This window comes from Pochonia chlamydosporia, assembly GCF_001653235.2.
Source record: "Pochonia chlamydosporia 170 chromosome Unknown PCv3seq00015, whole genome shotgun sequence".
Classification (NCBI taxonomy): Eukaryota; Fungi; Ascomycota; class Sordariomycetes; order Hypocreales; family Clavicipitaceae; genus Pochonia; species Pochonia chlamydosporia.
In genome coordinates, this window is record NW_019154050.1 from 103,379 (window position 1) to 124,559 (window position 21,181).

General features: G+C 49.8%; 7 protein-coding genes across 7 annotated transcripts; 1 reads left to right on the forward strand and 6 right to left on the reverse strand.

Annotated features, from left to right (window-relative positions):
- Window positions 1–389: 389 nt before the first annotated feature.
- VFPPC_12313 (transposase) lies at window positions 390–5,468 on the reverse strand (the record flags this gene model as incomplete). Its single annotated transcript, XM_018294941.1, has 1 exon — window positions 390–5,468. One exon carries the CDS (start codon window positions 5,466–5,468, stop codon window positions 390–392), a length of 5,079 nt encoding a protein of 1,692 aa, XP_018135696.1.
- A 628-nt stretch (window positions 5,469–6,096) lies between these two features.
- On the reverse strand, window positions 6,097–8,214 carry VFPPC_12504 (alpha-L-fucosidase; the record flags this gene model as incomplete). The annotated part of the gene is made up of 6 exons (XM_018290353.1): window positions 6,097–6,655; window positions 6,716–7,082; window positions 7,132–7,269; window positions 7,325–7,506; window positions 7,557–8,049; window positions 8,115–8,214. The coding sequence occupies 6 exons, from the start codon at window positions 8,212–8,214 to the stop codon at window positions 6,097–6,099; spliced, it is 1,839 nt and encodes a 612-aa protein (XP_018135697.1).
- Window positions 8,215–12,111: 3,897 nt separating this feature from the next.
- Window positions 12,112–12,987, reverse strand: VFPPC_15030 (peptidase S1 and S6, chymotrypsin/Hap; the record flags this gene model as incomplete). Its single annotated transcript, XM_018292789.1, has 1 exon — window positions 12,112–12,987. The coding sequence occupies one exon, from the start codon at window positions 12,985–12,987 to the stop codon at window positions 12,112–12,114; it is 876 nt and encodes a 291-aa protein (XP_018135699.1).
- A 2,069-nt stretch (window positions 12,988–15,056) lies between these two features.
- VFPPC_12508 (DDE superfamily endonuclease) lies at window positions 15,057–16,453 on the reverse strand (the record flags this gene model as incomplete). The annotated part of the gene is made up of 3 exons (XM_018290355.1): window positions 15,057–15,714; window positions 15,790–16,050; window positions 16,113–16,453. The coding sequence occupies 3 exons, from the start codon at window positions 16,451–16,453 to the stop codon at window positions 15,057–15,059; spliced, it is 1,260 nt and encodes a 419-aa protein (XP_018135701.1).
- Window positions 16,454–16,635: 182 nt separating this feature from the next.
- On the reverse strand, window positions 16,636–17,772 carry VFPPC_17203 (transposase; the record flags this gene model as incomplete). The annotated part of the gene is made up of 1 exon (XM_018294943.1): window positions 16,636–17,772. One exon carries the CDS (start codon window positions 17,770–17,772, stop codon window positions 16,636–16,638), a length of 1,137 nt encoding a protein of 378 aa, XP_018135702.1.
- Window positions 17,773–18,940: 1,168 nt separating this feature from the next.
- On the reverse strand, window positions 18,941–19,393 carry VFPPC_12510 (snoaL-like domain-containing protein; the record flags this gene model as incomplete). Its single annotated transcript, XM_018290356.1, has 1 exon — window positions 18,941–19,393. One exon carries the CDS (start codon window positions 19,391–19,393, stop codon window positions 18,941–18,943), a length of 453 nt encoding a protein of 150 aa, XP_018135703.1.
- Window positions 19,394–20,216: 823 nt separating this feature from the next.
- VFPPC_18634 (hypothetical protein) lies at window positions 20,217–20,813 on the forward strand (the record flags this gene model as incomplete). The annotated part of the gene is made up of 1 exon (XM_022430218.1): window positions 20,217–20,813. The coding sequence occupies one exon, from the start codon at window positions 20,217–20,219 to the stop codon at window positions 20,811–20,813; it is 597 nt and encodes a 198-aa protein (XP_022284964.1).
- Between the last annotated feature and the right edge of the window lie 368 nt (window positions 20,814–21,181).

Genomic DNA, 21,181 nt, shown 5'->3' on the forward strand with positions numbered 1-21,181 from the left:
GTGTTGGAAGCGCAAGGCTTCTATTCGGGTGATAATTATCACGCGGTTTGGGGTACTCGTAACTGGTTGATTGATGCTTGTTGAATTCATCTAGCTATAGATAACGTACGCCTGTGTTGGTGTTGAAGCCTGCTCACGTGAGGTCTGTTTCAGCCACTGTTTGAAGCCATTCGCAGGCTACTGGCTCCGCCGCCAAAGACGGCGGTGGAAGCAACACTGGCAGCTTCTCTCTTTGAGGCCTCAATTCATTCGAAAACAAAATAAAACAAGACACCTGTTGAAGGCGTACACACTAGAGGCAAATTCCTCTGTTCTGAAGCCAAGTTTTCTTGTATTCTTACCTTGTACCGTGGTGGCTATATCCTAACAATTTGGCCACGGTAATTCCCTCACTTTTCGTCCTTCTTCCTCTCTACCCAGCCTTCCACTCGTATCGCGATCTTATTCTTGTCGATAAGGGTTCTCAACGCGTGATTTGGCGATGCTTTCGTCATCGCGTCTGCCGGGTTATCTCCTCCGTTGATCCATCTGACTTCATGGACTTCGCGGCGCTCGTATGACTGTCGGAGAGCCATGATATCTATCATGAGCCTCTTCTCTTTGGTTGTGCCGAGCTTAACAAGGCACTCATATAGGGAATACGAGTCCGTGAGAAGGATCGTGGGGATGTCTGGAATTCCCAGTTGTTTTGTGATGAGCTTTAAAGTCGAGGCTATCGCGTATCCAATGTCTGTGCCTTGAACCATGCTATAAAGCTCAGAGGCTAGGGCACTTCGCGTAACTCTCTTTGACTTGGTTGAAGAGTACGTGATGATGTTGCCTTTAACGAGCATTTCGCCATTGTTGGTCTCTTCTTCTGTACCGATGACGATAATGTATCCCAGCTGGGAACTCAGATCTTCGTTGTTGGCAAAAGAGCCATCAACAAACACAAAAAGCTTTGCTTTATCGAGGTCAAATGGTATACATTTTAGGCCTCTACCTGGGTTATCAATCTGCCACTGGATGCGGCGTCCTAGACGTTTAAAGTCATCGCTAGATGGTTCCTTTTGTTGGGCAGCAACTGAAAGGTCAAAGGCTGCCTCTGGTTGGCAGATACTGGCGAGATATGCGCCGCGGGCTCGTTGCTCAATATATTCCTGATTGGTTGTTGGAATCTGAAGCTTTAAAGCCTGTTCTTTCTGGGTCATCATGATGCTTCCATCGGCGTTAAGAGAGATTCGGCAGCCATTGAAAGTGAGTGGCTTTTCCACCTTGAGGACTTCCTTTGGCTTTGCTGCAAAAGCTGCCTTCTGGAGCTCTTCCTCTTCAAGATTAGAGAACTGTTTGTCACTAAGTCCAAGTGTGTCATCGGTTTGCATCCCAATGATACCAAACTTGTCGCATTCTGAGATCAGCAGGCATGGGTCGTAAGTCGAGGTCGCCATCTTTAGCTTTTCTCGATGGTGGGTGGAATAAGTCGCCCACCAGTGGGTGCCGGCTTCTGGTATTCCGTATAACGGTTTAACTACTACCATGATGGTGCCTTCTGGGTATCTACCGCGGAGTTGCTCAGGAATCTTTGCGATAATCGTCCTTTGGAGAGGTGTTTGAGATTGCACATAGGCTTGGGTAATATCCCTTATCCAGAGGATAATTCCTCGTTGGAAGAGAGAGGGCGCGAGTGCAATCATAAGCCGTTGGCTGGCTCGTTGTATTGTTGGTGATTGCGTCAAAATGAAGGCTTTACCCTCGTCATTATATCCCCGAATGACGAGGCGAGATTTCTCATATGGGGCAGCTGTATCCTTGCCTTTGACCTCATTAACCATTCGTGAGTCAAAGATGCGAAGTTTAGCATGCTTTATAGGGTCATAAAGCTCAAATTTAAAGACACCTCTGGCTATCAAGTTATCAATCTCAGTGCGGCCTGAGATTTCAAACGGCTGGCCAGGGGTGATTATGAGTCCTTTACTGCGGAGAAGGACAGCAAGGTCGCGGTCTCCTTGCTCCTTCGTGGTCAGGAATGCTATTGTTTTGATGCTCTTAAGGAGCTTGGTACGTTCGGGCGGGTCCTCAAGGGCGTTAAAGAAGTACTGTTCTTCGATAAGGCGTTTACGTGGCCTTCCTGGGCCTCTTCTTGGAAATGTTTGATAAGGAGCTCTTCTGGTCTCTGGGTCTTTACGCGGTCTTCCCGGGCCTCGTCTTGCTGTTGGGATAGCAACAGCAATGCTATCTCTGATATCTTCGTCCTGGTTAACCTCCCCGTCACTCTCGTTAGCAACCTCAGCATTATCTTGGTTAACAGCCTGCTGTTGGGGTAGCTTGTTATCCGTTGGGGTTGTATCCTTATCCTCTAGATAGGGTTGTACAATCGTGGAACGGAACTTCGAGGTTATTCCAGCCTCATTAGCAACGGTGCAGGTCTCGCCTTCAACGGCAATAAGTTCAAAGGGGCCCTGCCACCCGTTCTTTTCTCTCCAAACGCGAACCTTGGATTGCAATGGAAGGGTATGTAATGGGGTTGTGTCTGGGCCGTTCCTCGTTAAGAGGGCATTTTGGACCTGCCGCTTAGCGAGGGCTCGTCTGGCTTCACTAGTTGCCTTACGGATAGCTTCAGCTCTCTGCACGACGCTAAAGCTAGGGGGCGAATCATCCGTCATCCTGGGATAGGCGCCAAAGACTAGAAGTGTTGGGACGAGTCCGTCTGGGCCAGCTGTATCATTTATAGCTTTTACAGCCATTTGAAGCTTCTGATCGTCGGTCAGAGCGTCGCCAAGTTCTGCGTCAATTATCTGATATGCACGGCGGAGAGGGCCATGATATCTTTCTGCCTTGCCAATACTATTGTGTGCCTCGACTGGCATTTCCTGAACACGGATATACAGGCCTTTGGCATACTGTTTGAATTCTGCCGAGCTAAAGTTCTTTCCAGCGTCATGAACTATCCATTCGGGAGGCCCAAGGTACGTGTTAATCCAACAGGCCATAATGGCATCCCAAAGATCCCTTGCCTTTTGTTCTTTATTATTAAGAAACTTAGCAGCTTGGAAGGCAGTTGCAGAGTCAATAACATGGAGGACTGGTTGGCCATTAATAAAGAAGATGTCCACAATAATCTCATGGTTAAACTCATGATCATCTCGAAGGGTGAACTTAAAGCGGCTTGGGGCTCTTCCGTTCATTTGACAATGGTGGCAGATATCAGTCAGTCGCTTAAGAACGTCACTACTATATTCTTCCCCGACTTTTGTTAAGATTCTTGATAGTCTCTCAACAGACGGGTGTCCAAAGCGGCGATGTAGTTGCCGAAGCTGCGTTTCTGTGAGGTGGAAGGCTGCGGAAGCTGCTGGCTCGAGGAGCCACCAGGGATGGCCCCATTGCCTGATAACAGGCACAGTGATGTCTCCTTGGATAAGGCGATTGGTGAGATTATCCAATCGTACATACATCCTATCCATATCTGTGATGGAGAACAGGAAAGGAGTGGCGGTCGGCAGTACATGGAAGGTGATATTTCCGAATACTGTTGGTACTCTAATGATGCCGATTGATAAGGCTGATCCTGCACCAAAATAGATCGTTGTTGCTGGTGCGTCTTTAATCTTTAGTGACGGCATTATCCTCATTAAGGCTCTAACCTGTGGCATGCCTGCGTTGGATGTACCGGCGGCGCCGGTATCAGGCAGGATGCCTCTAAAGATATGGTCAGAATATCTTTCCTCAGAGATGAAAATAGCAGTCTCTTTTGGTTCTTTTATAAAATAGGGATCTTCAGCCAATAGGGCATGCTTGAACGCTTGGTCTCTCAAACCAGCGAGGATTTCCACTGGCTGTGGAATTGCTGCCGTGGCTAAGAAATTCTGGGTAATAGTACCCGTACTAGCAAACATGTTACTGCTGCCGACAGGGAGGAATTCGTCATTGTCATCATCGTCACTGTTGGCATCATTAAAGGAATTCTGTCTATACATTTCGTCAAGGAGGGCGGTATCCTCATCGTTATCTTCACCCTCAAAGGCAGTTAGGAACGCTTGATACCTCTTGGCCGTTGGAGGCGTTGGGTGCTTCTTTTGGAGCCAGGAATTTCGAGCTTGGGAGCGTTCTTGGTCGCTATGCTTGGTCGACCAGCAGCCAGGTTGGCGGCAAACGTAGCACTTCTTCTGGTGGTTCAGGAACTGCCCTTTTTGGTTATAATTTGAGGCGTTTCCTCCACCGCGTTTGAAAGCGCGATCAGTATAAAAGACTTCTGCTGGCTGGGGCGTTATTTCCTCGTGGACAGCGATAGCTTGCTGGAGCTCGGCGGCAAGGTCTTCAAAGGTCTTTGCCGGCTTCATTAACGGCACCTTGCAAGCCGGGGTCTTAGAAGCGGCAATCTTGAGCTTATCCCTCATGCTATTGAAGCCCGTATCACCAGGTCGGAAGAGGCCCTGGTGAAGCAGTTGTATCTTCTCCGTGAGGATCTCAAGGCAGGATGAGAGACGTTTGTCACGATGTTGGTTGACAATCGCGGCGAGATTAAGGCTTTCCCACTCGCGGAGGTATCGGTCTCGAATTGCCTCTGTTTCGTACCTCTTTTGGAGGGCGTGGATGAGGTCGTTATAACTTTTTCCTTTGTTAGCTAGATTGTTGAGATAGTACCGGTATGCTGGTCCTGTGAGCATGACTGGGACGGCCCGAGCGAGCTGGTCTCGCGGATAGTCAATCCGTTTGCATTTATCAATAAACATGTTGACTTTGGTCAAGAGGAAGTCATATTCTCGGCCTGAGAATTTGTCACTTTCCTGATAGCCTTTGGTGAGGCTGTCTAGGCGTCTGAGTAGGTCAGGGGGCACTTCACCGTCTGAGGAAGAAGGTGATCGCCCTTCCCCAGCCAGGGACCCCCATGACTGTGGTGTATTGACCACCGGGGGAGGTGTATCGACGCCTCCAGACGTGCGAGTTGTGGTAGGTACTGCTGTCTTAGGGGCTATAATGACCTCTGGTTGGGCTGTTTTAGGTCGTTCTCGGGTCGGTGCCGTGACAGGCTTCGTTATTGATGGACTCGGTGGGGGTGTGGAGGATCGTGGAGGGCGCTGTGGATCGTTGTCCGGCCATGTGGGGAAGCCCGGAGAAGACACGGCTTCCATAATGGCATTAACAATTGGGAACCGGTCTTCCTTTCTGATATAGACCCCCTTTGCACGGAGGGTATCGCGGAAGTCACGGAGGTTGGCCTTTCTCGAGCGGTTAAAATGGCTATGGTTCCAGTCGGCAAAGTCGTCAATAAGGCATTGCCATATATCATGAGGGCTCCGTTTGCGTTCCCAGTAATAGTTGGTAGCCCAGCTAATAGCGTCATTAACCTTTTTCGCAGTGGGTTTCCTTAGGTCGAAGTTCGAGGGGGTGGTTGGTTCGTCAGGATCATAAAGATCAGGGTCAAAGGGAGGCGGCTCGGTGATAGTTTCATCGCCTTGGAGGGATAAGGCATCACTATCTTCTTCTGCCATTGTTATTATTAAAGTGGGAGGCAGGAGGAAGAAGCTTAGGGGTAAATTCAGGGGTAGGATAGAATTCAGGGTAAGCTGGAGCTTTTTGGTGGTATTTTCCTGGGCGTGGGATCAAAGATCAGCAGTCAAACTAATGACTCATAGGTGATGATGTTCCTTTGCAGAAGACGTTTTCTCGTGATGGACGATGAAGGGATTGCTTCGAGGCGCGGCGACAGTACGCAAAAAGCGGCAGCAGCACTCAAAATCAATTTCCTTTGGATAGCATAGAAAGTCTGCAGTGGTGGCAGAGATCTATCTCTTCTTGGGTTCCTTGCTGTCTGTGGTCTTGCAACCACTGATCAGTGTTGGAAGCGCAAGGCTTCTATTCGGGTGATAATTATCACGCGGTTTGGGGTACTCGTAACTGGTTGATTGATGCTTGTTGAATTCATCTAGCTATAGATAACGTACGCCTGTGTTGGTGTTGAAGCCTGCTCACGTGAGGTCTGTTTCAGCCACTGTTTGAAGCCATTCGCAGGCTACTGGCTCCGCCGCCAAAGACGGCGGTGGAAGCAACACAATACGTATTGAGAATATTGACAGGGGTTATTCAATACCGAATGCATCACTGCTGCCACAGTTGCTCTCACTGAGCTGAGTACCCGATCTTGAATGTCCAAACATATTTATCGGCCGAAATGATATCGCTGCTCAAGTTCAACTTGAGAGTTCCAATACCATTCCAGTTCACCGGGACAGACGATCCGTTCTTGCTGCCGCCAACGACCGTGACTGTATCCCCGGGCAGATATGGTACAGGGTCCACGATATTGATAGTGCTGGGTGGAGTCCCAATGTAGTGAATGTAGAAAGCATTGGTTGTCGTTGTATACCGCAGGGAGCCGGTCCCAGCTGTAGTGTTCCAATACCGCGTGCCGAAGATGCTCTCGCCATGGGCCTTAATCCACTGTCCAGCATCACGGAGATTCTTCTGCATTATGTCAGGAATTGAGCCGTCATGTTTCGGGCCTATATTGAGCAGGAAATTTCCGTTCTTGCTGACGATGTCGACGAGAGAGGTGACTATCCACTCTCCAGTGTGAATTGCACCATCAGGAGTCCAGTAATTGTAACCCCAGGAGTGTGGGTCCAAGGTTTGACACGACTCCCACTTTCTCGCCACAATTTCATTGTTCGTTTTGCCCCTGGCGGTACTGTTAAACTACTGTTTTTAAGACGGTATGGCTTTGATGTCAGAAACTTACTCTGGTGTATCAAAATCGCCTGCTAACCCGCTGGACCCCCCGCACCGATTGTTAAAGGTTACTTGTCGGCCGTGATCTCGGGCCCAATTCAGCCACTCCGAGGCAAATATTGTGGCATTGTTTGGGCCTCCTGGATCACACCACATCAAATCTGTGTCATACTCATACGCAAGTTGACGCATCTGGGGAAGTTGAATGTCGGTAATGAAATCTTTGATCTCCACATAGCCGGTGTATGGGACCACTTGATTTGAATAGGGATTTTTGGGTGGTCCACCTGGGAAGGCAACATAGCCGTTTCGCCACGGATCCCATGAATATTTAGCGGAAGCAGGATTGTACCACTCTGGCATGCTGAAGTATGTTCCTTCACAAGTTAGCCGCTGTTTCCAAGGCGTTGCACTGGATGCACATACCTCGGCGAAGACTTGGTTGGTACTGTTTCGCAGCAGCCATCAGCTTCCCGATAATATCCGTCTTGGGTCCATAGTGAATCGATGATCGCCGGCTGATGGACGAGGAGAAGTTAAAAAGCGCAAAACCATCGTGGTGCTCTACCAGAACAATTAGCAGATTGTACGAATCCCGCTTGTAGACATTCTCACTTACTTGTTGTCGGCACAAAGTATTGAGCACCAGCGTCAGCGATTAAATTCACCCATTCCTTCGGATCAAACGCTGCAACGGTAAAGTTGGATATAAAGTCATCGTAGTTGAAGTTTCTGCCGTATGTCTTCTCATGATGCTCGTACATCTTCGACTTGGCCGGATAATGACTCCAAAACCAATACCTGCTATACATTAGCCAACCCCTCTAGTTATGAGTGTACAGATTACGTACCATTCAGCCGTAAAGCCGGCAGCCGTATCAGCATAAGCGGGTACAGAGTATACTCCCCAGTGAATGAAGATGCCGTATTTAGCATTGTTAAACCAATCAGGACTCGTGTGATGGCGGAGACTGGCGACAGATGCCTCGTAGTTCCCAATACCGCACACACCGGTAACATTTGCCGTTGCGCGGGACTCACTCTGGCCAGCGCTGGCAACGACAGCTGCGTTACATTGAGTCCCGGCGGGTACACCAGACCGATTTTTAACTCCAACCTGGACTAGCTGGGATTGGCGCGGCGCCAGGCGCTTGACGACACCGGGAATGACTGTATCCAGGGAGTTAGAATCGACACGAACCGTTAAACCATGTGACGCGGTCAGATATTTGCTGGAATCCATGTTCGTAACATTCATCTCAACCACTTGGATAAATCCCTCTCCCTCGAGACATTTCGAGGTTAGAGCGGGAGTAAAGATTTCGACTGTCGGCACAGCTCGCTCTTTCCATGCCGTCAGCAATAGGTACAGCAGGTCTTAGCAGAGAAAGGTGGATCCAAGCACATACCAGACCGTCCCGCCACGGAGGTTCGTTCGGTCCCGGCTAAGACCGTGGAGCGAGCAGCACATATTACGAGGGAGGTGGTGACAAAACCGGAGAGACCCATATTGCTTCGCAGAATGAATTGAGCTCCAGACTCAAGGTGGGCAATATCTCGCGCCAAACGCAGCTGCCAACTTGGACAACGAGGACTGGCATTTATAGAACGAGACTTCAAGAGTATGCCGGGCGCACCACAGCTCATTTCCATCGGATATTTTGAGCCCAGGCACCAACCCCAGATTACCCCGCAAGCTCGACGACTGAACCCGTGCTACCCAGTGTGAGGGCGCATGATCCAATGGTAGACGGGGAGAGCTGGCCCCTGTGTCTTGACTGACATATCAATTTCCTAACGTGGCCCTACATCTAACCCGACGGCATCAGGGTGGTTTTCCATACTATAAATTCCATGTACAGGGTAGCTGCTTAACGGAGTGTCGGTCTCGGCAGTCGCTCTCGACCAGGGTCCACACGAGTTCCAGAGCTACTGCTCAGGAGCTCGCGCCCTGTGGCACAAAGAGCCAGACGCCCCATGTCTCACCTGCCTTCGGTGGTAGTAGCTGCCCAAACAAGCAAAACTTTCATTTGTGTATAAGAGATGTGCGACGGCTTGCAATATGGGAGTTGCAGCTCCTTAAGATAATTCTCATCAATTCACACGATGGCAACTGTGATCCCTGTGGAGCCAATTGTCTGACACGCCCCTTCCCGGGGTTTTCTCTTTTCTTCCTTTCCTCTCCAGCTTTAGGATACTCGTTGCAGCGCTCAGCTAGTTGTCAACACACTGAGTTGAGACTGTTACAGCTGCAGTACGTGGTGTTTCACGTACAACGCTAATCCGTCGACTAATTCGCAGATATACATGTCTTCGAAAGACTGCGTTCCCGTCGGATAATGGTGGAGCTCGGGAGGAGTTGGTGGGGACCACAACAACGACGTAAACCAACCTTCGGGTGAGTCGGAGTGTAAGGGGCTATCCATCGCCATCCCGCCCCATTTGAAGCGATCGACACTCTTGATGGCGTCGGACCATTTAAGTTAGCTTGTGAAACATGATCTCCGAACCCGGAGGGATGACTGTGGAACAGCCTGGTTGTGGGAAGCAGCTGTGCACGGGCAGTTCTTGCCAATTCGGTCTACTCTTGCGCCGCAATAGGCAACGACAGCATGCCGCAGTTTTGGCGCCATGCAATTCCCGATGTTCCAAATAGACACAATGCTGGGCCATTGGCGTCTGGACTGTGCCTGGTATAACTAGCGAGTATCCCTGACACGCCTCAGAACCCAATCCGGGGTATCACTGATCGGTCCGCCGACGTCCATCTCCGCCGCTAGCCCGCTCATCACGAACACGCCGGTTATCAATCAGGGGCTACGTCAGCAAGCCCCTTGACGGAATGTTTCCGAGACGAAGTCTATCTCGCCAAAGTACCTGCCTTCCCGTTGCCGCCAGCTATGGCTTCTCCTGTGGCGTGGCGGCTTTTCTCTTTGGGAGGACCAAGCCGCAGCTCGCTACAAACGGATGGCTGACATGGCGTTCGGTGTCAGCTCCACGCAGCGGAAACGGCGGGCCGTTTCCCTTAACGTAGAGTGCAGACCCACTGATCTGGCCATTGCGCCACCGCTCGCTGTTCGAGCGAGCACGACCCTTTTTGAGGCTGCTTTTTGTGACGGCCATGTACGTTTCCCCAAGACTATCCCAGGGCTGGTTAGCGTCTCGTGTTTCCATCACCACAGCATCGCCAACCCCATGCGCAGCAGCTCCCTGCAAAGATCCTTGGCAGACATACATTGACGTCGTGAAAACCGCCTGCATACCTTAGCCGGTGGTGATGGATCCTAACTGACAAGTTAGTACTTCCCACCTGACACGGTGTCATGTAGGAGAAAGGGGCATTAGTGTGCAATGCCCGAGCCTGTACGCGAGCAGGAGTCATGCCCTCGCAGCAACTCCGACATCCACATTGTGTGGCAGCCCATGGGATCCAATGCGGCACAGTTGTAGCGGCGGCAACACTTTCGGGATCGCTGAGGTGATGTCCGTGGTTTACGGGTAACAGCCTTCTGTGAGCAGGGGTATTGTGGGACTGCAACGGCCGCCGTACCGAACGCTACCAATCCCCGATGTCCGCCGAATATAATATCGCTGCATCCTCGCAGTGGAGCATATAACGCAGGCACGCCGGGATCCTCTCCGCCTTCCCAGGCTGCTTCAGATGTTATTTCACAGCAGTCTCGATCCCGGGATCTTCCCGTGTCCTCATTTCCTGCAGACATATGGACTGTATAGAAGTCGCATAGGTATCAGCGAAGGCAGAAGCTCGAGAGTATTGCAACAGAACATTTGTCCCTCTGTTCGCGGAATTTTGTCGCTTTTGCACACGAGGGTCCGATTCAACGGACCAGTCGATGTTTGGCTTCCAAGGAGCCATTTGCATTTGAACAGGTCGAGGCAGCGGACAGACTTTCTATCCATACGGGCCGTCCGTATTCCATACGTATGGAATACGGGATTACTCCGGCTAAGCAATGTCTCTGGTGTTGTATTTTTATCCAGAACGATCCTAAACCTATCATATTTGCTGCCCTATGCTTGGATCTCCCGTCTGCAGCCGCAGGTCAGCAAATCTCTGTACAATTAAGTTACTGAAATACAGATCAGATAGTCTGGCTATTTACGACGGTGGACATTTGCGCGATGACGTCAATTTTTGTATTCCATATTCCATACAGGCCTGTATGGAGTATGGAATATGGATAGAAAGCCTGGCAGCGGACGAATAAGGCACCGGCCACCGGCACGATCAATAACCGCCATCGCCAGTGAACATGGAGAACGACGCAGACAATGCAACAACGAAACATGGCCGGCTTGCTAAAGAGAGAGATAGACTGTCAAATATGTTGGCTACCGTGGAAGAGGAGCTCCTGCAAGTTCAAGCTTGTGAGGACAACCTTGCAGAACTTGCAAGATTGAAACATGAATACGATGACATGGAGAAGAAACGAATGCAAAATCGTGAGCGAATTGCGTTGGAGATGATACAGTTCTTTCGCAGGAAACGACGCGAAGCAGCAGTGACGGATGAGGGACGATAATATAACAGCACGGGGGGCATTCCTGTTACCAGGGTTACACAGCGCTTGTCAATTCTCGTGGGCTGTCTTACGATAGTTGATAGAGTCTCGCATAAGTCATTCCCCAGCCACCAGAACGTTATTTGGCCACGAATATGGTAGGCAATCCTGGTTAATGTGGCCATGGGCGCTCAGATCCTCGCCGACCAACAGCCCTGAACCTTCCAAATACAACTAATCGCACTCCCTCCATCGTCTAGTTAGATTTTTCGATATGGCGTCAATATGACCCATCCATGGAGCCTCCAACCTGAAGCTTTCGTTCCTCAAGACTCTTTTCGCAACCCCAGAGTGGGTAGTGTCACGTTATGAGACTCATTGTTAACTAAGCTCTTTTACAAAATCATTATTCTTGTTGTTGTTCGTGCTGCAGACTCTGTCTGCAGCCGTCTTTTAATACTAGAAAACTTCCCGTTCGTCCGAAGCAAATAATTGCTTTCTCCGGCTCTTCTCAGTTCTCATAGCCGACGTCATGACAGCCAATATTTACACCAAGTTTGCTTGTTCTATCAACAGAGGCAGTTTTGTCCGACAGGTCCAATGAGGCTACTCTGCGTTTAATCCCGATCGGCGCACGATCGTTTAAGGTATTAAACCGCTCACTCATTCAACCGCACAAAACGCTCAAATCGGAGCCAATCGCAACTCGCAGTCAATTATTACAAGCTAGAAGTCAATCCACTAGTAGATAGAAAGATAGAGAATTAAAGTGTCTGTGCCCAATTCATGAGGACGCCTTCCCGGTGATTAGCTGGTTGTGCATCCGTGCCGTCCAACAACTTCCACCAATAATATTGGCAGACGCACCGGATAAGTGACAAAATCAAGGAATTGACTGCTCGGCCGATATGAACAGCGCATCCGGATAGATAGACTTGATCCAGTCCACATACTTTGATACTCGCGCGCCGGTCGAAGAAGAGACGCCCATGCCATTGGTCGTTGCAATGATAACTGGCTTGTCGTCCCTAACCTGCCACCAGGCTGACCCGCTGTCGCCTGGCGCCACTCGCGCCCAGAATGACGATGGTCCAACTGGTTGGTAGCTTGCACCGATTCCATAATCGAGCTCGAAAATGCTGTCAATCCGGCTCCGCCCGTACAGCCGACGCTCACCCTCTGACGGCCAATACGCCCCGCTGACATTTGTGCCGACGCCCCAGGTTCCGTAACCGACGAAAATTACATCGCGGCTTCTCTCGTCCTGTGCATCGTTCAAGATCGGCCGATCGACCTGCTTACCAGTCTCGTCGAGTATCGGGTTACGCATGGGCAACTTCAGGATTGCGATATCAGTCGATGCACCGCCCATCCCCGGTGGTCTTTCTATACGCTGCGGCGGCACATAGGCGCTGCCCAGGCCCGATGCAATAACGCGCCCCCCGGACGCTGTGAAAGTCCTGTCCACGGCCGTCTCGATTCCTTGATAGTTAACGCAATGTGCGGCCGTCAGCACGTAACTCCAGTCACCATTATCACCGAGCCATGTCGCGGTGCAGCCACCGATGTCGCCGACCACGAGCCACGGCGTTTCGTAGCTGGACACGCGAAGCTCTGCATTATGCGTCTTAATGCTATTCGCCACGTCCATCACGTCGCCGCCATAGTACTTAAAGGTCGCTTCATCGATTATGACAGCCTGCGCCGACCACAACGTCGCCAACGCGGCTACTCCGGCGCTCCAGATTCTGCTTCTCATTCCTCTTGGATGAACAATGGGTTCGGGCTATTGAGGCTTGATGAGCTTCTCATATATCGATATTGCCGTGGTGGCACAGGCCACCTTAGGGGGTTATTACCTGATCGTGGAAACAAAGAGTACCCAAGACACGAGGCAAGATAAGGCTACGAATCTCAATTTTCGCCCTCGGTTGACTAACAGCGTCGGAGGGCAGTCACAAATGCGCGTCACTATTGTGTACTTATATGCCATTGGGACGCCAGTTCAAGCGAAACTGCCACGTTATTTACGTATTAATAATCTCGTGATATCAAACTCCTTGTTTTCTTGGGGTCCGTGGTAAACGAAGAGTTAGAGATATCTTTTCCTACTGAAATGGGGCTACTGTAATCTCAACCCCCTGCACAAGTAAGACCATGTTACAACACCCTCTTCATCCGTGCAAATTAAAGGTGCTCCTGCCGTCGATGACTCTTATCCCACGACCCACGTACCAGGATAAAGAACTAGGAACGCTACTGTGCAGTTATTATAATGACACCGTTACTGTAGGATATCCACACCCCCAGCGTCAACATCTTGAAACCTGATATTGACCAGACCATCATCGGTGTCACCCGCTAATGCCAAATTCGCCAAGAGTCCAAGACTGACGGGCGTTGCAACTACTGCTCTGGGCCCGGTTGCAAAAGGAACGGTCCAAAAGTATCTCCAATTTCGCTGCAGATCCTTCTGGGCCGACCTGTCAGAGAGATCTGTCACAACTTGGAGCCGACAAAAAATTATTAATGGCCGATCACTTTGTATCTACATTTACCCGCACGAATCGGCGCCTTACGGTGCAAACCAAAACAGACATGATTTGGCTGGTCGAATAACTCTTACATTGCAGGACTGGGTGTGTCCTGTAAACACTGTGACGGTACGAGGGCACGAACAAGGTCGAGTGCGACTCGGATCAAAATGATGGATCACAAGGAGAAAAGAGGAGTCCTAAGGAAGACTCTGACTGAAGCTATTTACACGAAGTTCATAATGTGAGACATTATGATTCCCTCATAACCCCCAACATCTGTGGGAAATGGGTGTTACTTTGCGAGCGCTACGGTATCTCGGCCACTCCGGGGACAAGCAAAAACATACCGTTCGAGCTGTTTGCGCCACTTCCGTCGCATTTAAATCAACCGACTTTGCTGACGAATCGGTCGTTCTTGGAGATCTACGGCACTAAACGGAATTTTGACTTGTCCATACAGCCGCCCCTATCAAACAGAACATTAGCTCCCAGAAGTCAGGGATCGCAGTTGTGGTGGATGACGCCGAAAAGTCTCGCCTCTGTAAAACTTACTTTAACAGGCAACCTGCCCGATATGGCACTGATCTGAATTTTTACTCGGCCCAAGCTTCGTAGTGCCAGGGAAGGGTTGGGAGATCTGCTCTTCAATTTCCAGAAGCCCACATACCTCACCACTTATTTTAGTCTCAGCCACAAGCGCCATGACGTAATATTGCATGAGTTTTCTTCAAGGTAGGGGTTAGTGCAGAACGGAGCCCACGTCTCCCAACTGAGTTGGAACCAACAACCCTACTCTAGTGACATAGCATTGGGTGAAATTGTCAGACAACTGCGATGTCACATAAGATCAAGCATAATGGCGCCGAAGGCGCTATTGTCTCAGGTGAGAACTATCTAAGGACCAAGAAACTCCATTACTCGTGCCGCGCCCCACTTATTTGGAACTCGCAACACTCGCACCAACCTAAGTTGGTGCTGGACACGCATATAACCAGATCACCCATATAACCACTTTTTGCAACTTTCTTATTAGATTCGCTTCAACAGCCGCCTACCACCTTCAGAGTCCACTGCTTCTGCCCTGTCCAGCCTTTCAGAAACCCTCCATTTACGGGCCTTTTTGGCCGCTTCTTCAAACACACGTTTGGGCGCGTTGACCGCCTTCAACTCCGCGGCCTGGACTATCTTCCTCGCCCTAGCCAGTTGGTCTTCCTCCCTCTGCCTCACCATCTCACGTCACTGTGCCACTGTAAACACCCCTCCTGACTGTAATGTGATATTCTTCAAAGCCTTACGTTGTTGTGCAAGGTGCTCGGCCATTTTCCTCATCCCTAAGTCTATCTTCGTTTGTATCAGCTCCGTAGCCAATGAGAGATCCTCTGATGAAGCGACTCATTTCGCAACGAAGATCAGGGTCAAGAATCTCATCTTCCTGGATTACTCTGGCAACCTTATCCGCTACCTTGTTCATTTGACGGAGTGTTACTGGAGTACCAAATGGTGAGGACTGTAATGCGGTGGATGGAGGAGAGGGAGTACTCCCCGGCTGTCGAGCGGCTAAGATTTCGAGGACTGCCTGTGGATTAAAGGGGCATATCACGGTTTTCTTAAATGCAGAGCGCATTGTACTCTCTTTAAATGCCTGGTCTCGCACATGGCCTATACAAGAAAGGAACTCAAGCTTCCCAATATGGACAAGAGTATCTCGAACCATAATACCCAGAGCTTTTGCATGGTAGTGCTTCAGTGGCTGAAAGACCATAACGTTAAGGGGTTGGAGGATATGTGTAAGATTTGGAGGCATACCAAAAGGGATGATATCGTGATCATCACAGTACTGGATGGACTGCTTGGTGTGGTGGGAACCGTGGTCATCCACAATGAGGAGGCGCCTCTTACCCAGGGAGCCCTGAGCCGGCCAATTATTGAAGAGCTCAAGCCACTCGAGACTTATCTCATCGTTAGAATAGCCACTAGGAGTTGGCCTGATGGCAGCGTTGTCATCCAAGCCAGGCACGCCATACTACTTAGCCATATGCATCTGTGCTGAAAGGATGAGGAAGGCAGGGATCACACGCCCTCCTGCAGAGATGCTCTCAATCGCAGTGGCAGACTCTCTATTTTCGGGTATACCGAAATAATGAGCTCTCTTCCTTTTGGTGACAATGAACTGGTCCTTTCCAATCCCAATACGGAATCCAATCTCATCCATATTCCAGATATCTTCAAGCGGGATCCCCTCCTCAATCAAGATAGTAGAGAGTCGTTGGAAATAAATATTGACTCTTTCTGGATCTTAGAAGCTTGGCGATCCGAATGCATCTTCTTTTAAAGCCTTTTACTATACTCATGACGCTTGAAAAAGCGAACAGTCCACTTTCTCCCAACAGTCAGAGCCTCCTCTGGCCCACACCGCTCTTCCAAGATTGTATTTGCCGCGTCAGTGACAAACTCAGCACGCATAGCGAGATTGATACGATGAAGGCGATCGATATAGCGGCATAATGCCTTCTCATTGGGGGCAGTAAGCTTTGCGTGGGTTGGTGGGCGATCTGAGAGTGTGGTGCGGCCCTCGAGGCGGTAACTCAGCGGCCCGCGTGGTACGCCAAACTCTCGCGCAACCGTGGCAATTTTGGCACGAGGAAATCCTTCAATATACCGCAAGGCCTCCTGGATATTTCCTTCCATTGCAATATGCCGTAAGATCAAAAGGTGGCCGAATAAAGGGCGAAATCACACTGAGGTGCCGAAAAGTGGTTATATGGGTGATCTGGTTATAAGTCCCTGCACATAGATGTGGGCCACCCCCCCATATGGGCCGCCTAAAAATATCCACAGACCCAACTTCTATTTTATCATAGTTTATTCGCCTAATCAATTTGAACTACAATGCAGTTTTCTTCATTTTCAGATACTTCAGGCTCTTCCTTATCTCCTTCATTATTTTCAGCAACACCAATTTCCTCTTGTGCGCGCTGTATTGCTTTGATATCCGCGAACCTCGAATTTGGGCTAGTTTTGACCTTCTTTCTTCGCTTCGGTCTGGCAGCCTCTAGCTGTGCTTCTAGTGCCTGAATCTGCAATTGGGATTTTGCAAGAAGGCTATCCTTCTCATCAAACCCTTTTGTAATCTTTCTAAAGAGCAATCGCTTCGTAGGCATATCGCTTTCTAGTTGGCTGAAATGGAGTACCTGAACCTTGAGATATTTGGGCCTCTTAGGAGTAGCCCATGCGATCTGTGATGTCTCCGACATCCAAGATTTGCAAGATGAAGGAGTTCTAAATTCATCGGTAGCTTTTCGTGCGTTATTCTTATCCTTGTTACTGTTCTCCAGTAGGAGACGGCTCAAAAGAGGCTTTGCAACTGACACTGGCCAGAGACCGCTTGCTTTCCAACCACCCTTAATGTTTGATGCAGACGACGCCTGTCTCCGAGCTTTCTGGTAGCATATGATAAAGTTTTGCTTGCCGACCGGGCTCAAATCGGTCAAGAGGCTCAGAAATCCGACCTCTTTGCGGTAGAAGTGCTTGAGAGGTGAGAAGACAGACAGATCGAGAGGTTGCAGGACATGTGAGGTATAAGGGGGGAGGTAAAGTAGATGAATCTTGTGCTGATAGCATAGGTACATAAAATCAACCGACTCGTGGCTTCCATGCCCGTCTAATACTAACAATCTTCGCTCCGAAGGGTGGGATGGCTGGGTCCTGGGAATGAACACCTTTTCAAGCCACTCGATCGCAGTTTGGTCCGAAGTCCAGCCGTCTTTTGTCGCTGTGAATTGCCAATCATTGAAATAGTCTAAATCGTGCGGAAACCATTGTTGCTGAACAGATTTTCCCTTGAATATAACCAAAGGCGGCAGTGTGCAGCCAGTAGCCGACACGCATTCGATAAAGGATGTCCAGGCTCTCGAACCCGGCGTTTTCTTCTGAATACAGCGTCTCCCCGAACTCCCAACAACTAGACCATTCTCCCCTAAGCCTTCCATGATGCCCGCTTCATCCATGTTGTACCTGTTCTCTGGCTTAATGGCCTGAATCTCGGGAATGTAGAAATTTCTAAACCAAGGCCCAATTACCTGAGCGGAAGCACCGTTAACATGTGCAGAGTCCCTATGATAACACCTCTGCGTCCGAATTTCAGGGTTTCTTCTCAAAAAAGCCTGCATCCAGTGTTTTCCCAGTGGTTCGTGGTCCCCTCTAACAGCAAGCATCCGCTGCGCGAACTGTCTGATCTGCGAGTGTGTGGGAGGGAGGCCTAGAGCGTCCTGGATTAGAATCCATTCGGTAAGTTTATTTCCTTGCGTCTGGGAAAGCCTCTGAAGGGAAGAAAATGCATCCTTTCTACATTCCCGGCCATGCATGCGGTTGAAGAGAGTGCTCTAGGAATACCCCACTCCATCGAGGCCTTCCGGATAGACTTCCCATTGGCGACCGCCTCCAGTGCCTGGCTGAAGTCATGTTCGGTATATGAGGTTTTCATTGAGTCAGGGGTGCACATGCGAAATTGTAATACATTTGAACCATAATTCATGGAGTTATCAAGTATCGAAGTAAATGGTACGGTTGATTGTGCGGGTTTATGCGGGTGGCCCATATGAGGGGGTGGCCCACATCTATGTGCAGGGACTTACTTGGTGCCTTGAACAGTCTCCATAATTTCTTACACAGAACTTTCTGCAGCTCTTGAAAAGATCAATAACAGCAGTACCGACGACCCAATCATATTATTCCACTTTTCACCAAAGTGCCTGAGAATCCAAATGTGGCTTCTGGGAGTTTTTGAATTCAAGGCTCTGTTTAAGGAACTAAGGAACATGTCAATTGCCTGAGTTTCATCGCGCCCACCGCGTTTGGCCACGATCAAATGATTCAGCCGATCTTTGTTGGATACCTCTTTCCAAGCCAAACCTCGAAGGCAAAATACCCTCTTTGCCTGAGGTAACGCGTTCAAGAGCTCCAGGCCCTTGGTTCAAAGCCGAGCTCAGTAACTGGAATACGCGGAGGCAGGGCCGTCTGCCACACGAACGAAGCCCAAGCAACCCAGGTGGCTTCCCAATTTCGGATAAAATGCTGGACCGGGTCTTCCAATATGAACCTTCGACCACCACTCAGATAAATCGGACAGCCGCACATCGAGCCGCTTGCCTCCCCTACTTCCGAGACCTACTGCACTCAGCCCACAATGGGTGCGGCAGAGGCCTCACTCACTCCTTGCGCCGCCAGGATGCCGAGGTTATCCTCTATCTTTGCTGTGTCACAGTAAACGTGGAATTCCGTTACTCGTCCCCATTTGATGGAAATGACGAACACCCCTTCATTTGGAAGGGGACGACCTGTATTGTCGTAGACTTCGTCTGTCCACTCAATGCATGCCTTGCTATTCCAAGGCGATCCGCTTACAAAAACCTTGTGCAGGCGAAACTTGATGCCCGGGAAGACGACGCGGAGACGCCTGTACCAATCGACGATTCGAGCATGGGTAACACGCTTGCCAGACATTGCGTGCGAACCAGCAAACCAATGCTCGGCATTGAGATGAAATTCGCTAGCGATGAATTCGTAGTCGTGGGCGTTCAACTTTCTCAACACGAAACGAAGCCGTCGCTTTAGGAAATAATGATACATCTTGCTGTCGAATCGCGGGGGAGGTGAACTTTGATGCGAGCCCGCTCTCTGCTGTGACCATATATATTGAGATGAGCAAAAATAGTTGAAGAAAATATTCAGTAGCGAGACTGAGGGAATGGTTTAGAAGTTTAAGGTGATTGAGGGAAGACTTGCGACAGAATTTATCTGAGTTCGTCGGCACTTGGGTTGACCCGCCGTCGGTGCCAGTTACTCTCCGAATCCCGGCAGATGTCGCAACCAGCCATGCCTTGAGTAATGTTATGCCGGAAATTGCTGCACGGCGGCTTTGCGGTGTGGAACAAGAAAGTCCATGGAGCAAATCACCTCTTCCAAAGGGATTTTGTCCCATTAAGTATACTTGGAAAACTCATAGAAAGGCTGCAGAAAGCCGTGGATCTCTTGAAGCTCCTGCCAGTTCTGGATGAAGGTAAATCAGCCTGATGTTGTTCTCTGAATAGCGATCATTCATGAAGCCGTTGAGCTATTTGCTGAGTGCGATGGCAGTATGAATCATTTGATAGCATGAATTCCACCTTGTCGAGTTATCTTACGGGGTCATACGGCCGGTACACTGCAGGAAGGTTTGGTAGCGTTGGCGAATCTACAAAAGGTTGTGAAGCATGCCGGTTGTGCCATATTGCCGCCAAACGGTCGCCGTCTCCGCCCATCCAACGATTCCTTCCCAGAGACCCAATCAACTAAATCAACTACACGGCATCTGTCAATTTAGAGTAAGTGTAGATTAGTAATGAAACTTTGAATGTAGTGTATCAACGGACACCTCAAATGTAGTTGATTTAAGTGTAGTTGACTTCAGTGGATGGAGGTTTGTGGCGGCATCATACAAGAAGTGTGGGACGAGTCCTATCGAGATTTCCATATTGTGGTGGCCTCAAATGACGAGCCTGTTGCAAAACGACAGAAGCAATACTACAATGCCTTCGAAGAGCATTGCGAACAGTCCCGTATCGACTCCATACAGACAGAGCCTCTACTGGACGACGACACGATTGGCGACGAATACGAACGATGGCAATCGAGCCATGAGAGCACCGACAAGACTGTGCGAGATCCGATAGCGTATTGGCATGAGAAGCGCCTGCAATACCCTCGTCTCTCCCGAATGGCCCTCGACTTTGTCACAATACAATCAATGTCTGCAGAATGTGAGAGGATGTTCTCGGCAGCAGGGCAGATGGTTGTTCCCCAACGGTGCAATCTTCAGGCGCAAACAGTTGGGATGTGTCAGGTATTGAGGTCGTGGTTTCGGGCAGGCATTATCAACGACCTAGATCCGTTATTTCTCTCGATCATAGAGGAGAAGAAAGAGCTCGAGGGCATCCATCTTAATGATGATGAGTTCAGAAGACGGGAGCTATCGTGGCTCGCTGCCGCGGCGAAAACAGCTGGCCATTGAAGAGGCGATTCGAGTGCTACAAGAGTGAATGAAGGGAAGGGGACGGGAGCAGCCGAAGGTAGATTCGCACCAGAGGAGCCTCGGGAAGCCCTACTTGTTGTACCAGCCAGCAAAAGTGGACATCACCTCCTTCTAAGAGGGAGGTATTTGTTAGAATATGTCGTCTCTGACACTTTTTAATGCGAGGGGATGGTTAGCGTCACTGTGGCCAACCCTGACACGGGCGCGATGAGATCAACTCAAGAGATAATGCCACTATATTGCACGAAAACCAAGATGAAGAGGAAAGAGGTATGAGCAAGCGCGTGGACGTGTAGACGCGTTAACTTAGTGCCATCATGCGCTGCCCCACTACGCCGCGACTCTGG